The 19,955-nt window shown below is 49.9% G+C and overlaps 1 protein-coding gene across 1 annotated transcript; it reads right to left on the bottom strand.

The window, feature by feature from the left end:
• Positions 1 to 3,809: 3,809 nt before the first annotated feature.
• Positions 3,810 to 4,715, bottom strand: LOC105036203 (7-deoxyloganetin glucosyltransferase). The gene has a single exon (XM_010911969.4). The coding sequence runs from the start codon at positions 4,706 to 4,708 to the stop codon at positions 3,905 to 3,907; it is 804 nt and encodes a 267-aa protein (XP_010910271.2). The 5' UTR covers positions 4,709 to 4,715; the 3' UTR covers positions 3,810 to 3,904.
• Between the last annotated feature and the right edge of the window lie 15,240 nt (positions 4,716 to 19,955).

Here is a 19,955-nt window from a genome sequence, read left to right as displayed (position 1 = left end):
CCCCTGACTCTAATTGCAGGTAGACTTCGCCCAGACTCCTACGGGAGCCAGACCTCGTCTCCGACTCCAGCTACGGGAAGACTCCACCCGGACTCCTACGGGAGCCGGACTTCATCCCCGACCTCGACTGCTGGTAAATTTCGTCCGGACTCCCAAGGGAGTCGGACTTCCCCCCTGACTGTGATTGCAGGTAGACTTCGTCCGGACTCCTACGGGAGTCGGATCTCGTCCCCAACTTCGACTGCGGAAAGGCTTCGCCCGGACTCCTACGGGAGCCGAGCTCCGTCCTCGACCCCGATTGCTGGTAAACTTCATCCGGACTCCTATGGGAGCCGGACTTCGCCCCTGACTCTAATTGCAGGTAGACTTCGCCCAGACTCCTACAGGAGCCAAACCTCGTCTCCGACTCCGGCTACGGGAAGACTCTGCCCAGACTCCTACGGGAGCCGGACTTCATCCCCGACCTCGACTGATGGTAAACTTCATCCGGACTCCTACGGGAGCCGGACTTCGCCCCTGACTCTAATTGCAGGTAGACTTCGCCCAGACTCCTACGGGAGCCAGATCTCGTCTCCAGCTCCAGCTGTGGGAAGACTCCGTCCGGACTCCTACGAGAGTCGGGTCTCGTTCCCAATTTCGGCTGCACAAGGACTTCGCCCAGACTCCTACGGGAGCCGGGCTCCACCCACGACTTCGCTTACAGGTAAACTTCATCCGGACTCCTACGGGAGCCGGACTTTGCCCCCGACTTTAATTGCAGATAGACTTCGCCCAGACTCCTACGGGAGCCAGACCTCATCTCCGACTTCGGCTACGGGAAGACTCCGCCCGGACTCCTACGGGAGCCAGACTTCACCTCCGATTTTGACTAAAGAAAGACTCCATCCGAACTCCTGCGAGAGCCAGACTTCGAGCTCCTCTCAGACGGGTGGCTAGCCACCTCTCTCCGCCATACACCCCAGCCGAACTCCGGTCGATAGGCCCGGACCCCCTGGCAGACCGCAGCAACAGCCATGACTCTGCTCCACCTCCTGCAACAGATTTCGTGCGGCTACATCACTCCCTGGCAGACCGCAGTAACGGCCACAGCACTGCTCCACTTCCTGCGATGGATTCCACGCAGCTCCAGCACTCCCTGACAGGCCACAATAATGGCCACGATCCTGCGACGGATACCGCACGATTCTTCCATTCTCTGGCAAGTCACGACAATGGACGCCGCTCCGCTCCTCGTGGCAGACTCCACGTGGCACACCCCGGTGATAGCCACGGGTCCACTCCACTACTCTCCGCAACAAACTCCTCCTGACTCTAGGCGGCCCACTGCCAGACGGTTACAGACATCGCTATCAGTTTGTTGCCCCCTCCGCCTATAAAAGGGGGTCCCCAGATACGTTATTCTCTAAGCTCTCATTTTTACCTAAAAACTCTGCTAAAATTTTCGTTCGAGTACTCTATTCTTGTTGAGGTAGAGAACTGACTTGAGCGTCGGAGGGTCTTGCCGGAGCAACCCCACCTCCGATTTAGACTTCTTTTGTAGGTCCCGGCGGCGACCGCGACTCCCTCGACTCCAGCTTCTCCGGCGTAGACAGATTTTTGCACCAACACCTCTCATTGCTTCACGGGCCATCAAGGCCCTTATAGGCATAAAACCCATCCTGTGTCAAAATTTCACCTTCAAAAAGATTCCAATTACCTTCCTGGCCATTGGATCTTCCCCGTTCGTGTCTCCAGCCGCTAGATCGCGTAAGACATCCCTCTGATCGCACCACAGCCATCGGATCGATCCATCGGGCCTACGTGGACCATGCCATCCCATGCGGTCCACCATGGACTGCGCCAAATGTCCCGCGCTGGGCGTGTGCTCGCACTGGGCCGTGAGTGCTTGTGCGCCCGTGCTGGGCGACGCGTCCTGTGGGCCTGCACGTGCCTGTGGGCAGTGCCCTACTGCGGGCCTACATGCGCTACATCTTCGAGCCTCCACGTCATCGTGTGCTATGTTCGAGACTCCTCCGTCTTAGATTTTTTTTCTGCAAATCGAATTCGAAGTACCAAATCTTAACATCTTAGAACCATCATTTTATCTTTTTCTTGTTTTATGTCTCTGTGAAATACAGTTTGTTGGCCAAGGAGTAGGATTAAGTTGGAGCATTCAAGAGTGGCTAGCCAGATGTACCAAATTGTAACTTTGGAAACTAATGACGAAAGATTTGAAGATGGAGCAAAAAGCTCGGCAATGGAGCTAAAAGTCCCTGGACTCTAGGACGGAAGGTGACGAATATTTTGGCTAAGTTGGATAGTACAACAGCACTTAAGGAGGGTAGATCGAGTACCTTTGGATCAAGTCAGCATTACAAGCTAGTGATGAAATAAATTATGCAAAAATTGGTTGGCCATGGAGCATAAGGCAATAAAATCTGAAACGGCCAATGCGTTTCCGCCGCACTGAAAGTTGGACCACTATTAGTCACTTGTGAAGAATGCCAAAAGCACTGAGAATGCCCAAATGCAACAATTTATTTAGGAGCTGTTGCCGGAAATAATTGAAGGTCTAACACGACTGGTGCAAGCACATTTTTTTGCGATTTTACTTGTGGCTGGACAATGAGGTATGTATGCATTGAAATTTCAATATATATACATATATACTATCGACATTGGTCCAGTCAATCCATCTGGTGCTTCGTGTCACACTGGAGAAAACCATATGCGTGGATTGGATGCCATCCACTAGCCGACACATGGTACGTGTTTTAAATTTTGACACAGCTGTAACAAATTGGTTTAAATAAGTCCCATGTAGATGTCAAGAGACGGTATTAGATTTACTGCCAAAGAAGGAGAAGTACATTGCAATGTTCGTGGGTTCAGGTTGTATTTTTTGCAAAATGCCTGGTTTGAGATATTCCCCTCCTTTCATGGCGTCAATCATTGTATAATGAACTACCCATTTTAAAATCTATATAGATAGGTAAAAGATAAAAATATTTAAATAAGTTTATGGTGTCAATCATTGCATAATACACTATCCATTTTAAAATCATTGATTTTAGGGAGCCAATGGTACCTCCGCTCCTTATCCGGTCCACAATCTTTGCGGATGTACAGATGTTATTACCATCCTTATCCATCGTGGTTGGTCTCTCAACGAACAGCTGTCTCATTATTTAATATATATATTATTATGATGTAGAAATAATTTTTTTAGTCCCACATCAATTAGAGTCAAGAAAGAGTATGACTTATATAAGTTGAAATTTTTTCTCCTATGTGAGATATTTTTTAAAAGACAAAATTGTAAGGCTTTAAATGATCAAAGTCCACTGAAGCTTAAGACCCACTGAAGTTCAAAAATGCGAAGATTCAACCTCTTGATCCATAATCTAAAGTCCAAAAATGATCATGAGTCATAATAATATTATCATAATATGGTATCAGGTTTATACATTAGACTCCTCCAAAGCTTTAGAATGGTCAGTAATAATAAGCAATTCAATTGGCAACGTGGACCAACTGAGATATAATTTTAAAATCAAAATCCTGCTGATGGAGTTTTTTTTCTTAATCCGAGAAAATAAACCATTTCCCTCGAGAGAAGCAAACGTGGAGAAAATTCTTAAACAAAAAGAGTTTGCGGATTAGACTTGGGCCAGATCAAACCTTTTCCACTTGACTTGCATATGTTTTTTTTGTTATTTTGCATATATTTTATTTTTAAATTTTCATAGATGTATCCAGAAGATTGTTATAATAAATCCGATCTATTTTTTTTTATTAAATTCTACGCTACCAACAGAGCATGCGTCAGAGTTTTTTATTGTCCATATTACGACCACAGGGAACAAACTGTTCCGTTACTCCAAGTTCCATATATCTGGCTACTTTAATCTATGCGAACACATCTTCAAAGCAGTGCCTCCTTAACCAACCTCTCGAAATTCTGAAAAGAGGAGCCACCTGGTTGCGTTGCTCTGGTTGCACTCTCCTTCCACTCCACCGCCCTCCTCCGCATCTCCTTTCCCTTCTCCCCTACCATCAACTCCCTCACCAACCTCTCCACATCCCCTCTCTTTACGTTGTTGTCAATCTCCATTCCAATGCCCCACTCCGTGCAGGCATACCTGCAATTGGTCTGCTGCTCAGCAAAGAATGGCCAGCTTATCACCGGCACTCCACCGCATATACTCTCCAGCGTCGAATTCCATCCGCTATGAGTCAAGAACACTCCGATGGACGGGTGTGAGAGCACCGCCTCCTGGGGGCACCAGTTCGCTAGCAGACCTCTCTCCTTGGTCTCGTTCAAGAACTCTTGTGGAAGCACGGCTGTGTCTCCTTTCACGAGGTCAGGTCTGATCACCCACAAGAAATCATGCTTGCTGTTAGCCAGCCCCCACGTGAACTCGATCAGCTGCTCGTTCGTCATCACCGTAATGCTTCCATAGTTCACGTACACGACCGATCCGGGCTCTCTCCCTTGGAGCCACTCCAAGCAAGTTGTGTCCTCCTTCCATAGGTTCGAGCTTATCGATGTTAAAGGGCCTGTGGTGATTTGGCGAGAGAGCAAGGATAAAGGGCCTATGGTGTAGATAGGAGGGAGCATCGATGCCATCGCATCCAATACAGGACGTTCAAATTCATCGAAGGTGTTTAATATGATCGCCGACCCCATGGATGATCTCTGGGCCTCACGATTACAGTAATTGAACATGATGTCTGTTGGGGAATACCGACCGACCCCGCTCATGCCGGATAATAATCGGGCATACCCGACCGACCGACCGGCCGACCGACCCACCGACGGACCGACCGACCGACCGATCGACCGGACACCATTACCGACCGATTAACGGCTCTCTACCGACTGAGGATATGTCGGTCGGGCAGACCTTTTCCACTCTCCCGACCGACTGAACCAGGAAGTCTGATGGCCGACTCTCGCAACACGTCCGACTGACCGTCGAAGGGGCCCGAATCTCCACCCGACGCCACACATCTAGCCACCGACCTAGGGTCGGTCGACTCCTCCGATCGCCGTACAGCTGCCGGAGATTGTCAGCCCTGACAGCGGCATGCGGCACTACCGCCTAAGGGCATTATCCCACCTAGGGCATTGTCAACCCTAGTGATTTGACAGCCCCACGGCGATGTGACACTTTCACGGTGACTCTGACAGTCTACAGTGAGTTGACAATTCTTCAATTATTCGCGCCATTAATGACGGCGCCATACCACGCTCCACTATATATATCGGGGAAGGCAACAGTGCGGGAGGTCCCCTTTCCGAAAAACTCCCAGGCTTGCTCCCTCTCTCACTCTCTCTCAATTGAGCTCTCTGTCTTCATTTTACTGTTGCCCAGTCACCTCTCTGACTTGACCGTCGGAGGGTCCCCGTCGGAGCCGCCTCCGGTCAGTGTGGACTTCTTTTTTGTAGGCGCTCGTTCCCGGCGACCAGGCGACGAGGGGATTGGCCGCAATAGATTGGCGCACCAGGAAGGGGGAGCTCAAGCAGTAGATACTAATGACAAAGACAAGAGCTCAACGATCGAGAGTCACCGGGTCGGCGAGGCGCTCTTTCCGTCGGAAAGAGACCTCTCCGCCACCCTCCACGGCGGAACCCAGCTCTCCGCACCCCGCGGTGACCACGGAGGTGCAGATCGCGGCAATCGTACGGCAGATGACCGTGCTGACGGACGCGGTCAAAAGCCTCCAGCAACAACCGGCGGCACGTCAGATGCCCTCTAGGAGCAGCCGCCGGCGCCCGCGTCGATCTCCATCCTCTCCGCGGGAGCGCCTGCCGCAGCGCTCCCACAGAGAGGAGGAGGGGCGGCCGCAGCGCGATGCCCATCAGTCCCAGCAGCTCTCTCCCTCCCAGCTGGAGCGAGCGAGGAAGGAGAAGCGACCGCGAACGCCGTCCGCCTCCTTCTCGGAATCATCCGGAGACTCCACTCCTGGGGTCTCCCAGCACCGACGGACGGACGACTACGAACGCAGGTTCGAGGAAATCGACCGTCGGCTTGCACAGTTGCAGGTGGACGGGCAGAAGTCTTCGAACGACGTCGACTTCCAGACCGTCCAACCTCTTTCCCGACTCATTCTCGACGAACCGATCTCCAGTCGGTTCAAGATGCCACACGTGGAGCCCTACGACGGCTCCACCGACCCAATCGACCACCTGGAGAGCTATAAAGCTCTCATGACGATTCAGGGGGCAACCGACGCTCTCTTTTGCATCGGCTTCCTCGCCACGCTCCGCAAGGCTGCCAGGGCCTGGTACTCTGATCTTCGATCGAGATGTATCCACTCCTTTGGACAGCTCGAGCACTCTTTCGTGGCTCACTTCAGCACCAGTCGGAAGCCGTCGCGAACGTCGGATAGCCTTTTCTCTCTCAAATAGGGAGAACATGAAATGCTCCGACACTTCATGGCGCGATTCAATACGGCCACGCTTGAGGTCCGAAACCTCAATGAAGATATGGCTATCTCAGCCATGAAACGGGGGCTGAGGGCGTCCCGATTCACCTACTCCCTGGACAAGACCCTCCCCCGCACATATGCTGAATTACTGGAGCGTGCATACAAGTATATGCGCGCGGACGAAGGAGCCTCTGACCGACGCTCAACCGAGTTCAAGGTACCGAAGGAAAAGCGAAGGAAGGGTCGGGACCCCGTCGAATCCAGCAAGCCTCCGACTAAAGGTCGGGTCTCATCCCCGCGACGAAACCAAAAGTCGCCCCAACGGCAGACTCCAAGGCCGACACGCCCCAAGTATGACTCCTACACTCCTCTCTCCGCTCCCCGTGCGCAGATTTTGATAGAGATCGAGGGGGAAGAATATCTGCGATGGCCTCCATCGGGGACAACCAGATCCGGATGGTGTCCGAAGATGAGGAACACACCGCCTTCGTGACCGCCAAGGGCCTCTACTGCTACAGAGTAATGCCTTTCGGACTGAAGAACGCTGGCGCCACCTACCAACGACTTGTCAACAAGGTCTTTAAAGATCAGATCGAGCGTAACATGGAAGTATATGTCGACGACATGTTGGTGAAGAGTGCGCAAATTCTGGATCATGTCCGAGATCTCGAAGAAACATTCTGCACTCTACGACGACACCGGATGAAGCTGAACCCGACTAAGTACACCTTTAGAGTGACCTTGGGGAAGTTCCTTGGGTTCCTCGTTTTGCAACGAGGGATCAAGGCCAACCCCGAGAAGATCAAGGCCATCGTCGATATGCGACATCCAGACACGAAGAAGGAGGTGCAGCAACTCAACGGAAGGATCATCGCGCTCAGCCGATTCATTTCTCGGTCGGCCGAGAGATGCCTCCCGTTCTTCAAAACCCTGCGACAAGCCAAGCATTTCTCTTGGCCAGACGAGTGCCAACAGGCCTTCGAGGAACTGAAGAAATACCTGGCTTCTTCGCCACTCCTTGTAAGACCGGAGGTCGGGGAGATCCTGTACCTTTACCTGGCTACCTCCCTAGAGGTAGTTAGTTCGGTGCTCGTCAGAGAGAGAACCGAGTTCACCAACCGATATATTATGTCAGTAAAGTACTTCATGAAGCCGAGACTCGATACTCGAAGGCAAAGAAAATGATTTTCGCTCTGGACATTTCGTCACAACGGCTCCGTCCGTACTTCTAGGCACATGCTATCGTGGTCCTCACCGACCAACCCCTGAGAGCAATCCTGCACCATCCTGACACATCGGGACAGCTGGCGAAATGGGCTGTGAGACTGAGCGAATTCGACATCCAATACCGGCCGCGGTCTGCTCTCAAAGCCCAGGTTCTGGCTGACTTTGTCGCCGAATGCCCGACGACCGACCGACCGTCGAGAAAAGGGGGCCCCGAGGAGGTCGAGACCTCCGAATGTGACCCCGATTCAACCTGGGTGTTGCACATCAATGGAGCCTCCAATGCTCGAGGGAGCGGGGCCGGTTTCCTGCTCACCAACTCGGAGGGAGTGGTTACCGAACACACCCTCCGATTCGACTTCAAGACCTCCAACAATCAGGCCGAATATGAGGCGCTCGTCGCGGGCTTGAGGTTGGCACTGGAGCTCGGGGTCGACCGACTCAAAGTCTTCTCCGACTCTCAACTAATCATAGGGCAAATCGAAGGCGAGTTCGAGGTGCGGGATCCGACCATGGCCAAATACCACCAAAAAGTAAAATATCTCGTGGCACCCTTCAAGTACTTCGAGATCTTCCACATCCCCAGGGCGGAAAATGCTCGGGCCGACGTGCTCTCCAAGCTCGCGACATCTGACTACAGCACCTTGGGCCGGACGTTTGTAGAAAGTCTTGAACGACCGAGCGTCGACAAGGTCGAAGAGGTGCTGCAATTGGTGGCGGAGCCGAGCTGGATGGATCCGATCGCTCAGTACCTGACCGACGGATCTACCCCCGAAGACCCCACGGAAGCCAAATGACTTCGGTGGGCGGCTTCCCAATATGTGATGATCGACGGCCGACTATACAAAAGGTCATTCTCTCTTTCCTTGCTGAAGTACCTGGGGCCGATCGATGCAGACTACGCCCTCAGAGAAGTACATGAAGAAATCTGCGGCGATCAATTGGGGGGCAAGTCCTTGGCTTACAAAGTCCTGCGACAGGGCTACTACTGGATCACTATGAAGAAGGACGCGGCTGAGTTGGTTCGGAGGTGCGAACCGTGCCAAAGGTATGCCAACATACAATACCGACCCGTCAGCCAGCTTGCTCCGATCATCGCCCCGTGGCCCTTCGCCCAGTGGAGAATCAACATACTCGGACCCTTTCCTCCGGCATCCGGACAATGGAAGTTCATTATCGTCGCGATCGACTACTTCACTAAGTGGGTGGAAGCCAAACCCTTAGCGCAAATTACTGAGCGAAAGATGGAGGACTTCGTGCAGAAGTCCATTTTCAGGTTCGGACTGCCAAACACCATCATTACCGACAATGCACGACAGTTCGACAATCAGGACTTCAGAGATTTCTGTACAGGGTTTCAAATCACGCACCGACTAACCTCGGTCGGGCATCCACAGTCCAACGGTGAGGTCGAGGTGACCAACCGGACCATACTGCAAGGGCTCAAAACCCGACTGAATGAAGCCAAGAGCCTCTAGGTCGAGGAGCTGAACTCCATCCTGTGGGCATACCGGACGACACCCCGGGTCCCGACTGGGGAATCACCTTTCAGCTTGGCCTATGGAACGGAAGCCATGATCCCGCTGGAGATCGGGTTGCCATCAACCAGGGTTGAGCAGTATCGTGAGCCGGACAACTTCGAGTGTCGGAGAGCCGACTTGGACCTCTTACCCAAGCTCCGACGTGAGGCACAACTTCGTATGGCTTCCTACCGACAAAATGTGGCCCGGTACTACAACGCCAGGGTGAAGCCGAAGCTCTTCCAACTTGGAGACCTGATCTTGAGGAAGGCGGAAGTCTCGAAACCCCTGGATCGGAGAAAGTTATCCCCAAATTGAGAGGGACCCTACAAGATAGCCGACACCTATGGGCCGAGAGCTTACCGACTAGAGACCCTAGAAGGGACGGCCATCCCACGGACTTGGAACACCGACAATCTGAGATTGTACTATCAGTGAACTCTGTATCTCCCCATTTGGAATACGAACTCAGCTTTAAACTTCGGAGTCTGAAATTTTGACTCTTCGACTGTTGTTTGGCGCTCACCAAGGGATGTGAGTCTTCGACGTCCCAACTCGGACTTGACGATCCATTACGAACCGACGGACCGACCACCAACGATGCATCGGACGCTTAAAGGATCGACGCATCTGCGACGACGGGAGTTACACTCCTTCTACATCTAAAAATCTCGACCAAAATGATCGAACAGAACAATCGGCCGACTTGCCGACTCGACTCCGGTCGGAAAAGGCAAAGCGCCAACGCAACCGACGTCGCGTTCGCGACTTACCGACCAAGTCACGACCGATCGAAGGGTATTCGGCTTACCACCATTTATCACACGGCACGACGTAAGCACCCGACCTAAGTCTGGGTAGTGGGAACTCGACTTACCATCGCTTTTCCGACCAAACACGTCGACGCCGTACGACGATGTATCAGATGCCATCCGACTGATCATGTCGGACGACACTCGGGTCATCGGGGTGCACCCAAAGGTCGGTCGACCTTCATCCCCGCGAACGACCTTCGACTCTGCTGGCGCACCCGACTCAACGGACTCGTGCCTAGAAGTCGGTCGACCCCCGACTCATGCCAGGACGACGTACGTTCGACTCTGGCCTACGATTTACGACTTAGCGATGGATGTTCGGCTCAGGCCTTAGGACGGGCGGTTAGTGGTCGGAGTTCGTCTTGCCTACCCTATGGCGTGCTACCGGCTATCTCGACTAACAACTTGGGATGTCGTTAAGTGTCCTAATATGGTACGTCGGGACTGTGACTCTCCGACCCTATGACTCCACGACTCTAAGTCGCAACACATCCTGACAGGCAAGAGAGAGAAGTTGAAAATAAAATTAAAAATTTTTAAGTACATTCAGGTCTACAGAATTGGGCCGAAGCCCGATTACAAGTGCGCAAAGAAAAACAAAAGAAGATAAGGCCGCGATCATCCTTTGGAGTCAATCTCTTCGATCGAGGAAAGCTCGGGGATGATCGGTGTATCCACCATGATCGGCGTTGGGTCGACGGTCGGCGCTGGATCAAAGGTCGGTGCTGGGTCGGCGGTCGGTGCTGGATCAAAGGTCGGCGCTAGATCAGAAGCGGGCGCTGAATCAGGGATCGGAGCCGGGTCAGGAGTCAGGACCGTCTCTCCTTCGGCGATCTGCTCTGGGACGGTCTCTTCCACCACAGCGGCGTCTCCCGATGATGGGTCGGCCACCTCTTCCGTAGCTTGGTCCTCGGCTCCTGGTGGAATGATACCACTGAGGTCCAGCTCCGGGTACAAGGCCTGGACTGCGTCCCGACCGTCTTCGTACCCCATCCGGTACGACGCAAAGTCGGTTTCCAGTAGTTCCTCCCGATATTTGTCGGAGCCACGGAAGTCGTCCACCGCCCGACTTAGTGACTCCTTCGCCGACCTCGCCTCCGCTTCCACCCGATCGAAGGAGTCCTTCGCCGACTCAACCTCTGCCTTCTCTATGTCGGCATCGGCTTGGGCGATCGACAAGTCCTCCTCAACCTTACCGAGATTCTCCAGGCTGACCCGGAGCTGCTCGCGTTCGGTCTCGAGCTCGGTGACGACGCCATCTCGTTAGCACCACAGTCGGTGCGCGGTCCGACCCTTGCGCTTGGCTTCCTTTCGGGCCGACTTAAGTTCGGACCCAAGACAAGAAATCTCTTCTTCCAGCCTCGCCTCCCGGTCAGTCGACTCCTTCAGATGTTCGACCAGCACCGCCTTGTCAGCTTTGGCGGTCGTCGCCCTGTCCTTCCAGGCCGCCCGGATGTCCCCGAACCTCCGGTACCCGGCCTCCAGTTCGGACATAGTATAAATCAGCTGCAAACATGGACTAACCGTCAGGAAGGCAAAATAATGAAGACAGTAAGAAGGAAAGGGACGGAGTGGAACTTACCCCGACCATGGTCGGATAAAATGAAGACAACATCTCGATCACCTGCCAAGCCTTCAGAACCTCCACGTCGGCTGGGAGGAGGATCCCCTAACATAGCCTCCTGGCCAAGTTGTGGTCGGCCAGGGTTGACGCTCCTTCGGGGGCCCGAGCGCCAGGTGACGCGGCGCGACTTCCCGACCTTGGGTCGTCAGCGGGGGCCATCGGGGCTTTCCCCCGATCGACCGCCCAGGCCCGTAGATTGGGTAAGGAGGGGATGCTCGAGCTTGACTGAGCACCCCCCATCGCAGTAGCAGGCACCGACGGATGACGTTCGGGTTCCCGAACGGCGTCCGACGCCTCTTCAATCGGTGAAATCACCGATGTTCCTTCGGCCGCTTCCTCCGCTGGCCGCTCCTCCAGTTGCACTGTCAGAGTCGAAAGTGCAATTACCGGCTCCGACTGATCGGCCGCCGATGCGACGATGGTCGGCACTGCTGTTGAGGGTTTCTTCGACGATCGTGAGGGTCCGGCCCCGGACGCTGGCCTCTTCCTCGCCGCGTACTGTCTGATTTCGGCATCGATCGGCCTCATCCTCGACGGCGTCCCTGCAATTTCGACAAGAGAATCAGTGTATGTTCGGCGATGAATGTGAAATGAAAAGACAACCGATGGATCGGGCGGTACCTAGACGGGAGACCAGGCTCAGGCCAGCATCATAGAGGGCTTGTTCGGTAACAAGCTCCCTCTGCTTCGGGACCGACATGTCCTTGAGTCGGTGGAAGTCCTCCCGGTCGTCCGCCTCCACTCGGCTGTTCTCGTTTGCCTCGGTTCGAGGGATGCCCCAATGAGAAGGGAAGCCCCAGGGAGAAGAAGAGGAAACAAAGAAAAACTGGTTCTTCCACCTATGAATGGATGATGGAAGGCCAGTGATGAAGGAAAGACCCTTCCGGGGGTTGAAGAGCCACCACCCTCGGGCCTTAGGGTGAGGTCGGAGGACAAAAAATGCCCGGAAGAGAGAGATCCGAGGGTTGGTAGGCAGGAGCTGACACAATAGGGCGAAGCTGATTATTAGCCGAACTGAGTTCGGCGTCAGTTGCGTCGGACAAAGTCCGTAATAATCTAGTAGATTCCGAATGAACTCCAGAATCGAAAGCCGAAGACCAGTCCGGAGGTCCTCGATGTACAAAGCCACCTAACCCGCGGATGGGTTGTTAACCCGACCCCCGGCCCCAGGGGCAGAAAGTCGGAACTGCTCCGGGATATGATACTGATCCCGAAGCCGATCTACATTCGGCCCCGAAAGTGAGGAAACCTCAACTTCCGGAGTCGACCGAAGGTCATCGATCGGGTTTTCCTATCGAGCCTCCTGAGGTGAGGTCCTGGCCATGACACCGGAACCAAGAAGAAGGAAAAACCAGAGAAGAAGAAGAAGGAGAAGGAAGAGAAAAGGTTTCAAAGAAAGCAAGAGCAAAGCAAAAGGAGGCACGAACCCCGGATAAACCTTTGCGAGAACAGGGATGGGGGGGCAGCTACCGGCGACGACGGAGCGACCGTTTGGGCAGAGTCTCCGCAGCAAGACCGTGAGAAATGAAGCTTTGAGTACGAATGGCCCCATATATATAGGGTTGACCGACGGCCGGGATGTGGCCGCGCCGATCGAGACCTCTCGGATGGTCGACATGTGGTGGCATCCGGGCCCTCTTCCGGCCTGACGGTTCGGCGCACCCATCCCAGATCGGGCCACGTCGCCTTCATTAATGTGAAGGACGCCGACCCAACGACCTCCTGACGTGTGGCATCAGGGCCGCCACCCAGAATTAAATCGCCTACGACGATTCGCATCCCCGATGGGATGCCTGACGGTGGCCCACGCTCTCAAAGCCAGCACCGGATGGCGGTTTGCGTTCCCCAGAAGGCGCCGGACACCTGATCGTCTGACACCGAATCGTTCGGCACCCGATCGTCTGACACCGGATCGTCTGACATCCGATCGTCTGACACAGGATCGTCTGACACCCGATCCCCTGACACCGGATTGTCTGACGTCGAGTCACCGAACGACGGGACACCTGACATCAACTTGTCCGGATCGTCCGCTGATGAGATCAGCAAATTCAAGGTGGGATGCAATAAAGAATCCACTCCTTTCGCCCAACGCCCCACCCGCATGGAGACGCGAGCCAATGTGACATCAGGCTTAGGAGTGTGGGGGCAACTGTTGGGATATACCGACCGACCCTATTGCCGACTCACCAGCGCCGACCCGTTCTCAACGCCGACTCAACTACGGGTCCCGATCCCGACTATCCATGAGAATGGGCCGACCGACTTCGCCCGACCGACTTCGCCCGACCGACGGTGGGCAACGCCGACAGTGGCCACCGATCGTGGCCGACCGGAGCGGATCGACCTAACAAACCAACGTCGCCCTAATCACCTGAGAGCCGATCCCCCGTCACCGATTCTCTATCGGGTGGGACACCGCCGACTCACCATCGGTTTGTATAACTGACGTCCTACCCCTACAGGCCCTTCTAGATGCCGAATAAGCGGCATGGGCTGCAGTTCTATCAAATAAACGCCGTACGAACGTCAGGGGACATTGTCCTGCCAGGAGACCTGGGGTACTGTCCTGCCAAGGACACAAATTAATTCCTAGGACCTATCAGCTCGTCAACGACGTGACAACTTCTGACGATTTGACAACTCTTCAGTTGTCTACATCACCGATGGTGGGGCCATACCACCTCCTACTATAAATCGGGGAAGGCAACAGTGCTAAAGAGGTCCCTTGGAAAAACTCTGAAGCTCTCCCCCTCTCTCTTTCGTTGAGCTCCTTGTTTCCTTTTCGCTGTTGCCTAGTCTCCTCTCTGACTTGACCGTCGGAGGGTCCCCGCCGGAGCCGCCTCCGATCAGTGCGGACTTTCTTTTGCAGGCGCTCGTTCCCGGCGACCAGGCGACGAGGGGATTGGCCGCAACACACGCCATACGATTTCTTATATTTCATCAATTTTTAATTATATATTTTCTATCGTGCATATGCTTCGAGATTTATCCTGATCCACTTACATCTGCTGCATATAATAATTTCTCCAACAAATTATAAAATAATTTATTCAATAACATATCTATAAAAAACTGAAAGGAACCAAACACCGCTCCATTTATAGCCATCCGTAGATATCAACATAGTACTGAAAGCTTATTTCTCATTACATAATCTCTAGGTCTGCAATGCTTCGGCTCGATGGGATTTGCAATCTTTCGAACCAGGACCACATGAGTTGGCTTCCAAGCATCCGGCATGTGAGTAACAGGGAAGAAATGACGTAACAGCATTACATACATCCCGTTTTACAGTAGACCATTAAACTTTGAAGAAAGAGCAAGAAAACCCATAGCAGAATTATTGCCTGGACCACTTCTTGTCCGAAAAAATTTATTGCTTGGACCACGCCTCGGTAAACCAGTGCGCATCTCAGAGCATGTGCACGGTAGATAACGTGCAATTGGGAATTTGTGAAATACAATGGTTATTGTGGCGTGTAAACCATCGTGAGATTTGGATGGTCTACCTGGATGTGGTCCAGGCAATAATTTTCCCTTGTCCGATCCCAATGACTTCAAATGGTCCAGCATTGAAGTGCCGCCTTTGTTAGAATCCTTCCCTCCTCTCCGAGTTCATAACCTGCAGAATTCTATTTGTCCTCCCGATAACAGTCGATTGGTGATAGAACCTAATTTTATTCATATCTCTAATCTGCAGCCATTGAAGTCTTGTTTTTTACAGCCACAATGTTGCATTCTCTGCAATTTGTGACACTCATTAGGTTGGAGCCTAATTAAGTATCTGTAATTCATCCTCCCCAATTACACGCTCTGCCTCCCTTTGCTGGGTTTCTGTAATCACAATCTCCCACTCATTTGTCCTTCTCAGAATATTATCGATTGTCTATTCCAAGTTTCAAGAGCGGCTCTAGTGGCACTCTGAATTCTCTCACTATTTTGTTCCTTTCTTTGAAGCTGTCTTATTCTGCTAGGCAGCTACTGATTAATCCTTTCTGTATTCTTTGCCGTCTGGCTCAATCATTGAAATATGGGTGGTCCATAATCTCCCTTTCAATTACAGGAGAAAAAAAAATCTCGAGCAGCTCTCAAACTTCTGAGACGTTATATGTGGGTAGACCCATTAGTATGAATATGCCAAGCATTGTGAACAACCTTTTAGGACTCGCGCATCAACAACACGAAGGTTTTCAGTGAAAAGGGGCAGAACCCCTCACGGCCTGCTTGAAGGCATCAAATCTTTCGAAATCAAAAGTAGGGTTTGCTTTTATGACATTCCTTGAACTGTGTGTAAAAGATACTTGTTCATCAAGGTCCAATGAACAAATATACGGTTTATTAGTCAGGATATTATTGGATGGACCACATCCAATCAATCAATTCAAATCCTGGGGCATATTCTGGTGGATAAGATGAATTCTCACTCTGTCTTAATCTTGAGTGACTATTAGATGGGTCACTGGACCTGATCCTATTTGTCCACATGTAATAGTCTGGCCACAAATGAACGTCACCCTAAAGGGGGCCCACTTCTGTCTCCGTTCCCTGCCTGACAATCTTAGCCCAACATCATTCATCCCCTACGCTCGCCTGTAATAGAACATCACCTTTTTCACTTCTTACTCCCACCCTATTCTATACTACACTTCTACTTTATGTACTGATCATTACTCAAATGAATGGGGGGAAGTGCCTTGCTTTCTCCACTCTAGTCAAAAAAAAAAAGTGAGAAGGATGATGAGTGATATATTGTAACACCCCGGCCCAAATCAGCCCAAAAAGCCCAAAACATTACAAAAAAAAAAAAAATGATGAAGAAGACTCCCGCTGGGAGTCTTCTTCCACCCAAATCACTGATGGAGAGGTTGAATCTGAGGCGGATTCGACCTCCCCTACACCCTATAAAACCCCCTCTCCTTCCCTCTAAGGTTGGTCACGACGAGCACCAAATTTTTCTTTTATTTTTCTCGAATTTTTTCGTTGAAGCCGCGGATGTCCTCATCGTGTTCATCTCAAATACTCGCCGGAGACCTCACCGGAGTCGGAGGTAAGCCCTTCTCCTCTTTCCTCTCTTGCTTCCCATCTTTTCCACGGCTTCGTGCACCCTCGCCGGCCGTCAGGATCGCCGGAAAATTCATGAATAAAATGACCCTGTTTTTGCTCTGTTTCGGCCGAACTCTTCCCTCTCTTTTCCGGCCACCGGCGCCGCCGGTTGCGGCGTCCCATTCCCGAGACCGAACCCCCATCTCCCTCTCTTCCTTCCCTGAAAATTTCGACCGCCGGCGATCGGCCAATGGCCGGAAATCACGAAGAAAGGGGACGGATCCCCTGTTTTCTGATTTTTTTTTTCTTTGTTTTTGCCGCCGTCCTCCTCTTCGCCGCCGGCCGAACCCCATCATCGGCCGTTGCTGGACCTCCGGCCAAGTCACCCTCTCGTCGGAGCCCGGCCAACCAATGAGGGGACCTCACGGTCCCCTGTTTTGGCCCAACGGAACCCACGGGAAAAGAAAAGAAGAAGGAAGAAGAAGAAGAAGAAAAGAAAAGAAAAAGAAAAGAAAAAGGAAAAAGAAAAAGAAAAAGAAAAAAAAGAAAAGAAAAGAAAAAGAGAAAAAAAATAAAAATAAAATAAAATAAAATAAAATAAGAAGAAGAAGGAGAGAATTTTCCTCTCTCTCCTTTCTCTCTTCTTTCTCTCTCTTTTCTCTCTCCTCTCTCTACCTTCTCTCTACATTTTCTCTCTCTAGATTCTCTCTCTAGACTTTTCTCTCTCTTTACGGATTTTGTCTCTCTAGGATCTTTCTTCCTCTCTGATTGCATCATGAATCCTAGAATAAACTTGAAGATGAAAATAAGATGATCTTAGGTTGCTCCGAAATTCGTGCAGTAGATCTGATCCCAGTTCGATCCTATTCAAAATTTGTAACACTTGATTCATATTGAGTTACCCTGATAGGACCTCTGATGATCTCGATCATGAGTGCCTCATCAGAAGGATACGAAAGTTTCTCTCTCCACTTTCTCTCTCTACTTTCTCTCTCTAGAATTTTCTCTCTCTTCATGGATTTTCTCTCTCTAAAAGTCTTATGGATCAGTGGAGGATCCAGATACTTAGGTAAATCCTAATTTTGGTTAATCCTAAGAGAGATCCTAGATTTGTGTTATCAGATCGATTATCGGTAATTTTTTCCATATATGTGATTTTTATATTGATCAGGGTTATGAAGAGATGATTGTCTGCATATGATATCGAGTGGAATATCTTGTTAGAGAAATTCATAAATCAAAGAAGAATATTGATTTCTGTGTTTGGATCAGTCACCGGTAAAGGTAAGAATCCCTGTACATGATCACTATTATATATGCTATTTTACTGTTGGTCTTGCATTATTGGTTTTGCGTTATCGGATTTGAGATCGATGAATTTATTATACCTGAGATACTGTTATTTGATTTTGAGCATGAGTATGTTATGTCAATATATATGTATCAGAGATTGATGGCATGATTATATGGATATGACATATCTGAATTGATCATAATGCAAGACAGAATTGATTGATGAAATTAACACATAATGATTAAATGAAAAGAAAGAGATATATGGTATGGACTAGCCTTGTCATGTGGAACAGCCGGCCAGGAGCTTATGCCTGGGACAGCCCGCTAGGAGCTTATGCCTGGGACAGCCCCCACTGGCTTACAGGTGGATCAGCCGGCCAGGAGCTCATGCCTGGGACAGCCCGCCAGAAGCTTATGCCTGGGACAGCCTCTCACGGGCTTTGGTACGTGGGACAGCCGGCCAGGAGCTCATCCTGGGACAGTCTTGAAAGACTTTTTAAAGTGGATTCGATCCGGATGATGACTGAGGTATAGACTTGGATAGTCCAGAGCCAGAAAGAAAATGTTAAAATCATATGATTATGAAAGGAGAAATGAAAGATAAGATATGAAACAATTGTTGAACAAAAGTGTTTCACCGGTTAACATATGATGATGCATCTATTTTGACAAGACAGAAAATTTATGAATGTTTGCATTATTCTGGACATTGAACATGAGATTTTATATTTTATTGCTTATCCTTATTTTCAGACTATATTACTATATCAGTGTGATATGGGAATTCTTACTGGGCTGTAAAGCTCACACCCCTTCATCTTTCTTTTTCTTCTCAGAGTTGCAGGATGACTTAGATTGGCTATGGCTTGGATTTACGGGTGAGCAGAAGGATAAATAGAGTGTCATAGTATCTGATCAGAGAATTGGAGGAATGTTAATTGTTATTATGCAAGTTTTATGAATTACTGTTGAAATTAAATATTATGGTTGATAAGATTGTAATGATTTATTTTGGCCTTGCATATTCTTTAGGGCTTGCTCTAAGGAGTGTGCGGCCATCACGTATCCGATCCGGGTGTTGGGTTCGGGGCGTGACAGAATGGTATCAGAGCATAGGTTAGGATCATTAGGGATTATGATATAAGTGATTGAAATATGACAGAATAATATCAGAGCTTAGGTTTAAAATTCCTAAGATTATGAAGTGATATTAAAACTTTATGTAAAGATCAGTAGGATGTGACGGAGTGGCATTTGAGCTTAGAGCTTAGGTTACGTTTATTCGGAGACAATGATACAAGTGATTAGGATATGACAGAAAAGTACTAGAACCCAAGTTTAAGGTCACTAGGGATTGTCATATAAATGATATCAAAACTTTGGGGTTATAATCACTAGAGTATGATTGATAATATCAGAGTTTAAGATTTGGATCATTAAAGGTATGATAGAATGATATTAGAGTTTAGGTTATGATCACTAGAAAATATGATTTAAGTGGTATTTGAGTTTAAGGTTATAATTATTCAAAATTGTAATTCTAGTGATATTTAAACTTAGGTTATGATCATAAGGAACATGATAGACATAAAACAAACGATCCGGTAATTAGATTTTGAATCAATAGATATTAAGATAAAATTTATGCATAAGTGGCATATGATATCTATAATAGAATTGACGAGTTATATCTTGGATTTCAATTAGTAGGGTGGCCTGAATATAAGAAGAGTTGACCATGGAAGGAAGCGGGAGGTATTGATATGTTATGTTGAGTATACTCGATGATTTTGGAATGTTAAACTTATATGATTGAAGATCATGATACTTTTTTTAATTTCGATGATAATTATCTGATGCATTATGAATTTTAGATTTATCAAAAGAAAGTTAATTAGGGTATGGTCTAAGAAGAAATTTCATCATATGAGAGAAAAATATTTTTTGAACATTGAATCTATAAGAGGATCATATATGAAACTCAATTTTAAATGAAAAATATACTTCAATTTTATT

Source organism: Elaeis guineensis, chromosome 3, assembly GCF_000442705.2.
Source record: "Elaeis guineensis isolate ETL-2024a chromosome 3, EG11, whole genome shotgun sequence".
Lineage (NCBI taxonomy): Eukaryota > Viridiplantae > Streptophyta > Magnoliopsida > Arecales > Arecaceae > Elaeis > Elaeis guineensis.
Note: the sequence above shows the minus strand (reverse complement) of the source record. Positions and strands in the feature narration are given on the sequence as shown.

What these genes read in the sequence shown, in the direction of transcription:
- LOC105036203 (XM_010911969.4), bottom strand. Translation starts at nt 4,708, where the DNA reads ATGTTCAATTACTGTAATCGTGAGGCCCAGAGATCATCCATGGGGTCG.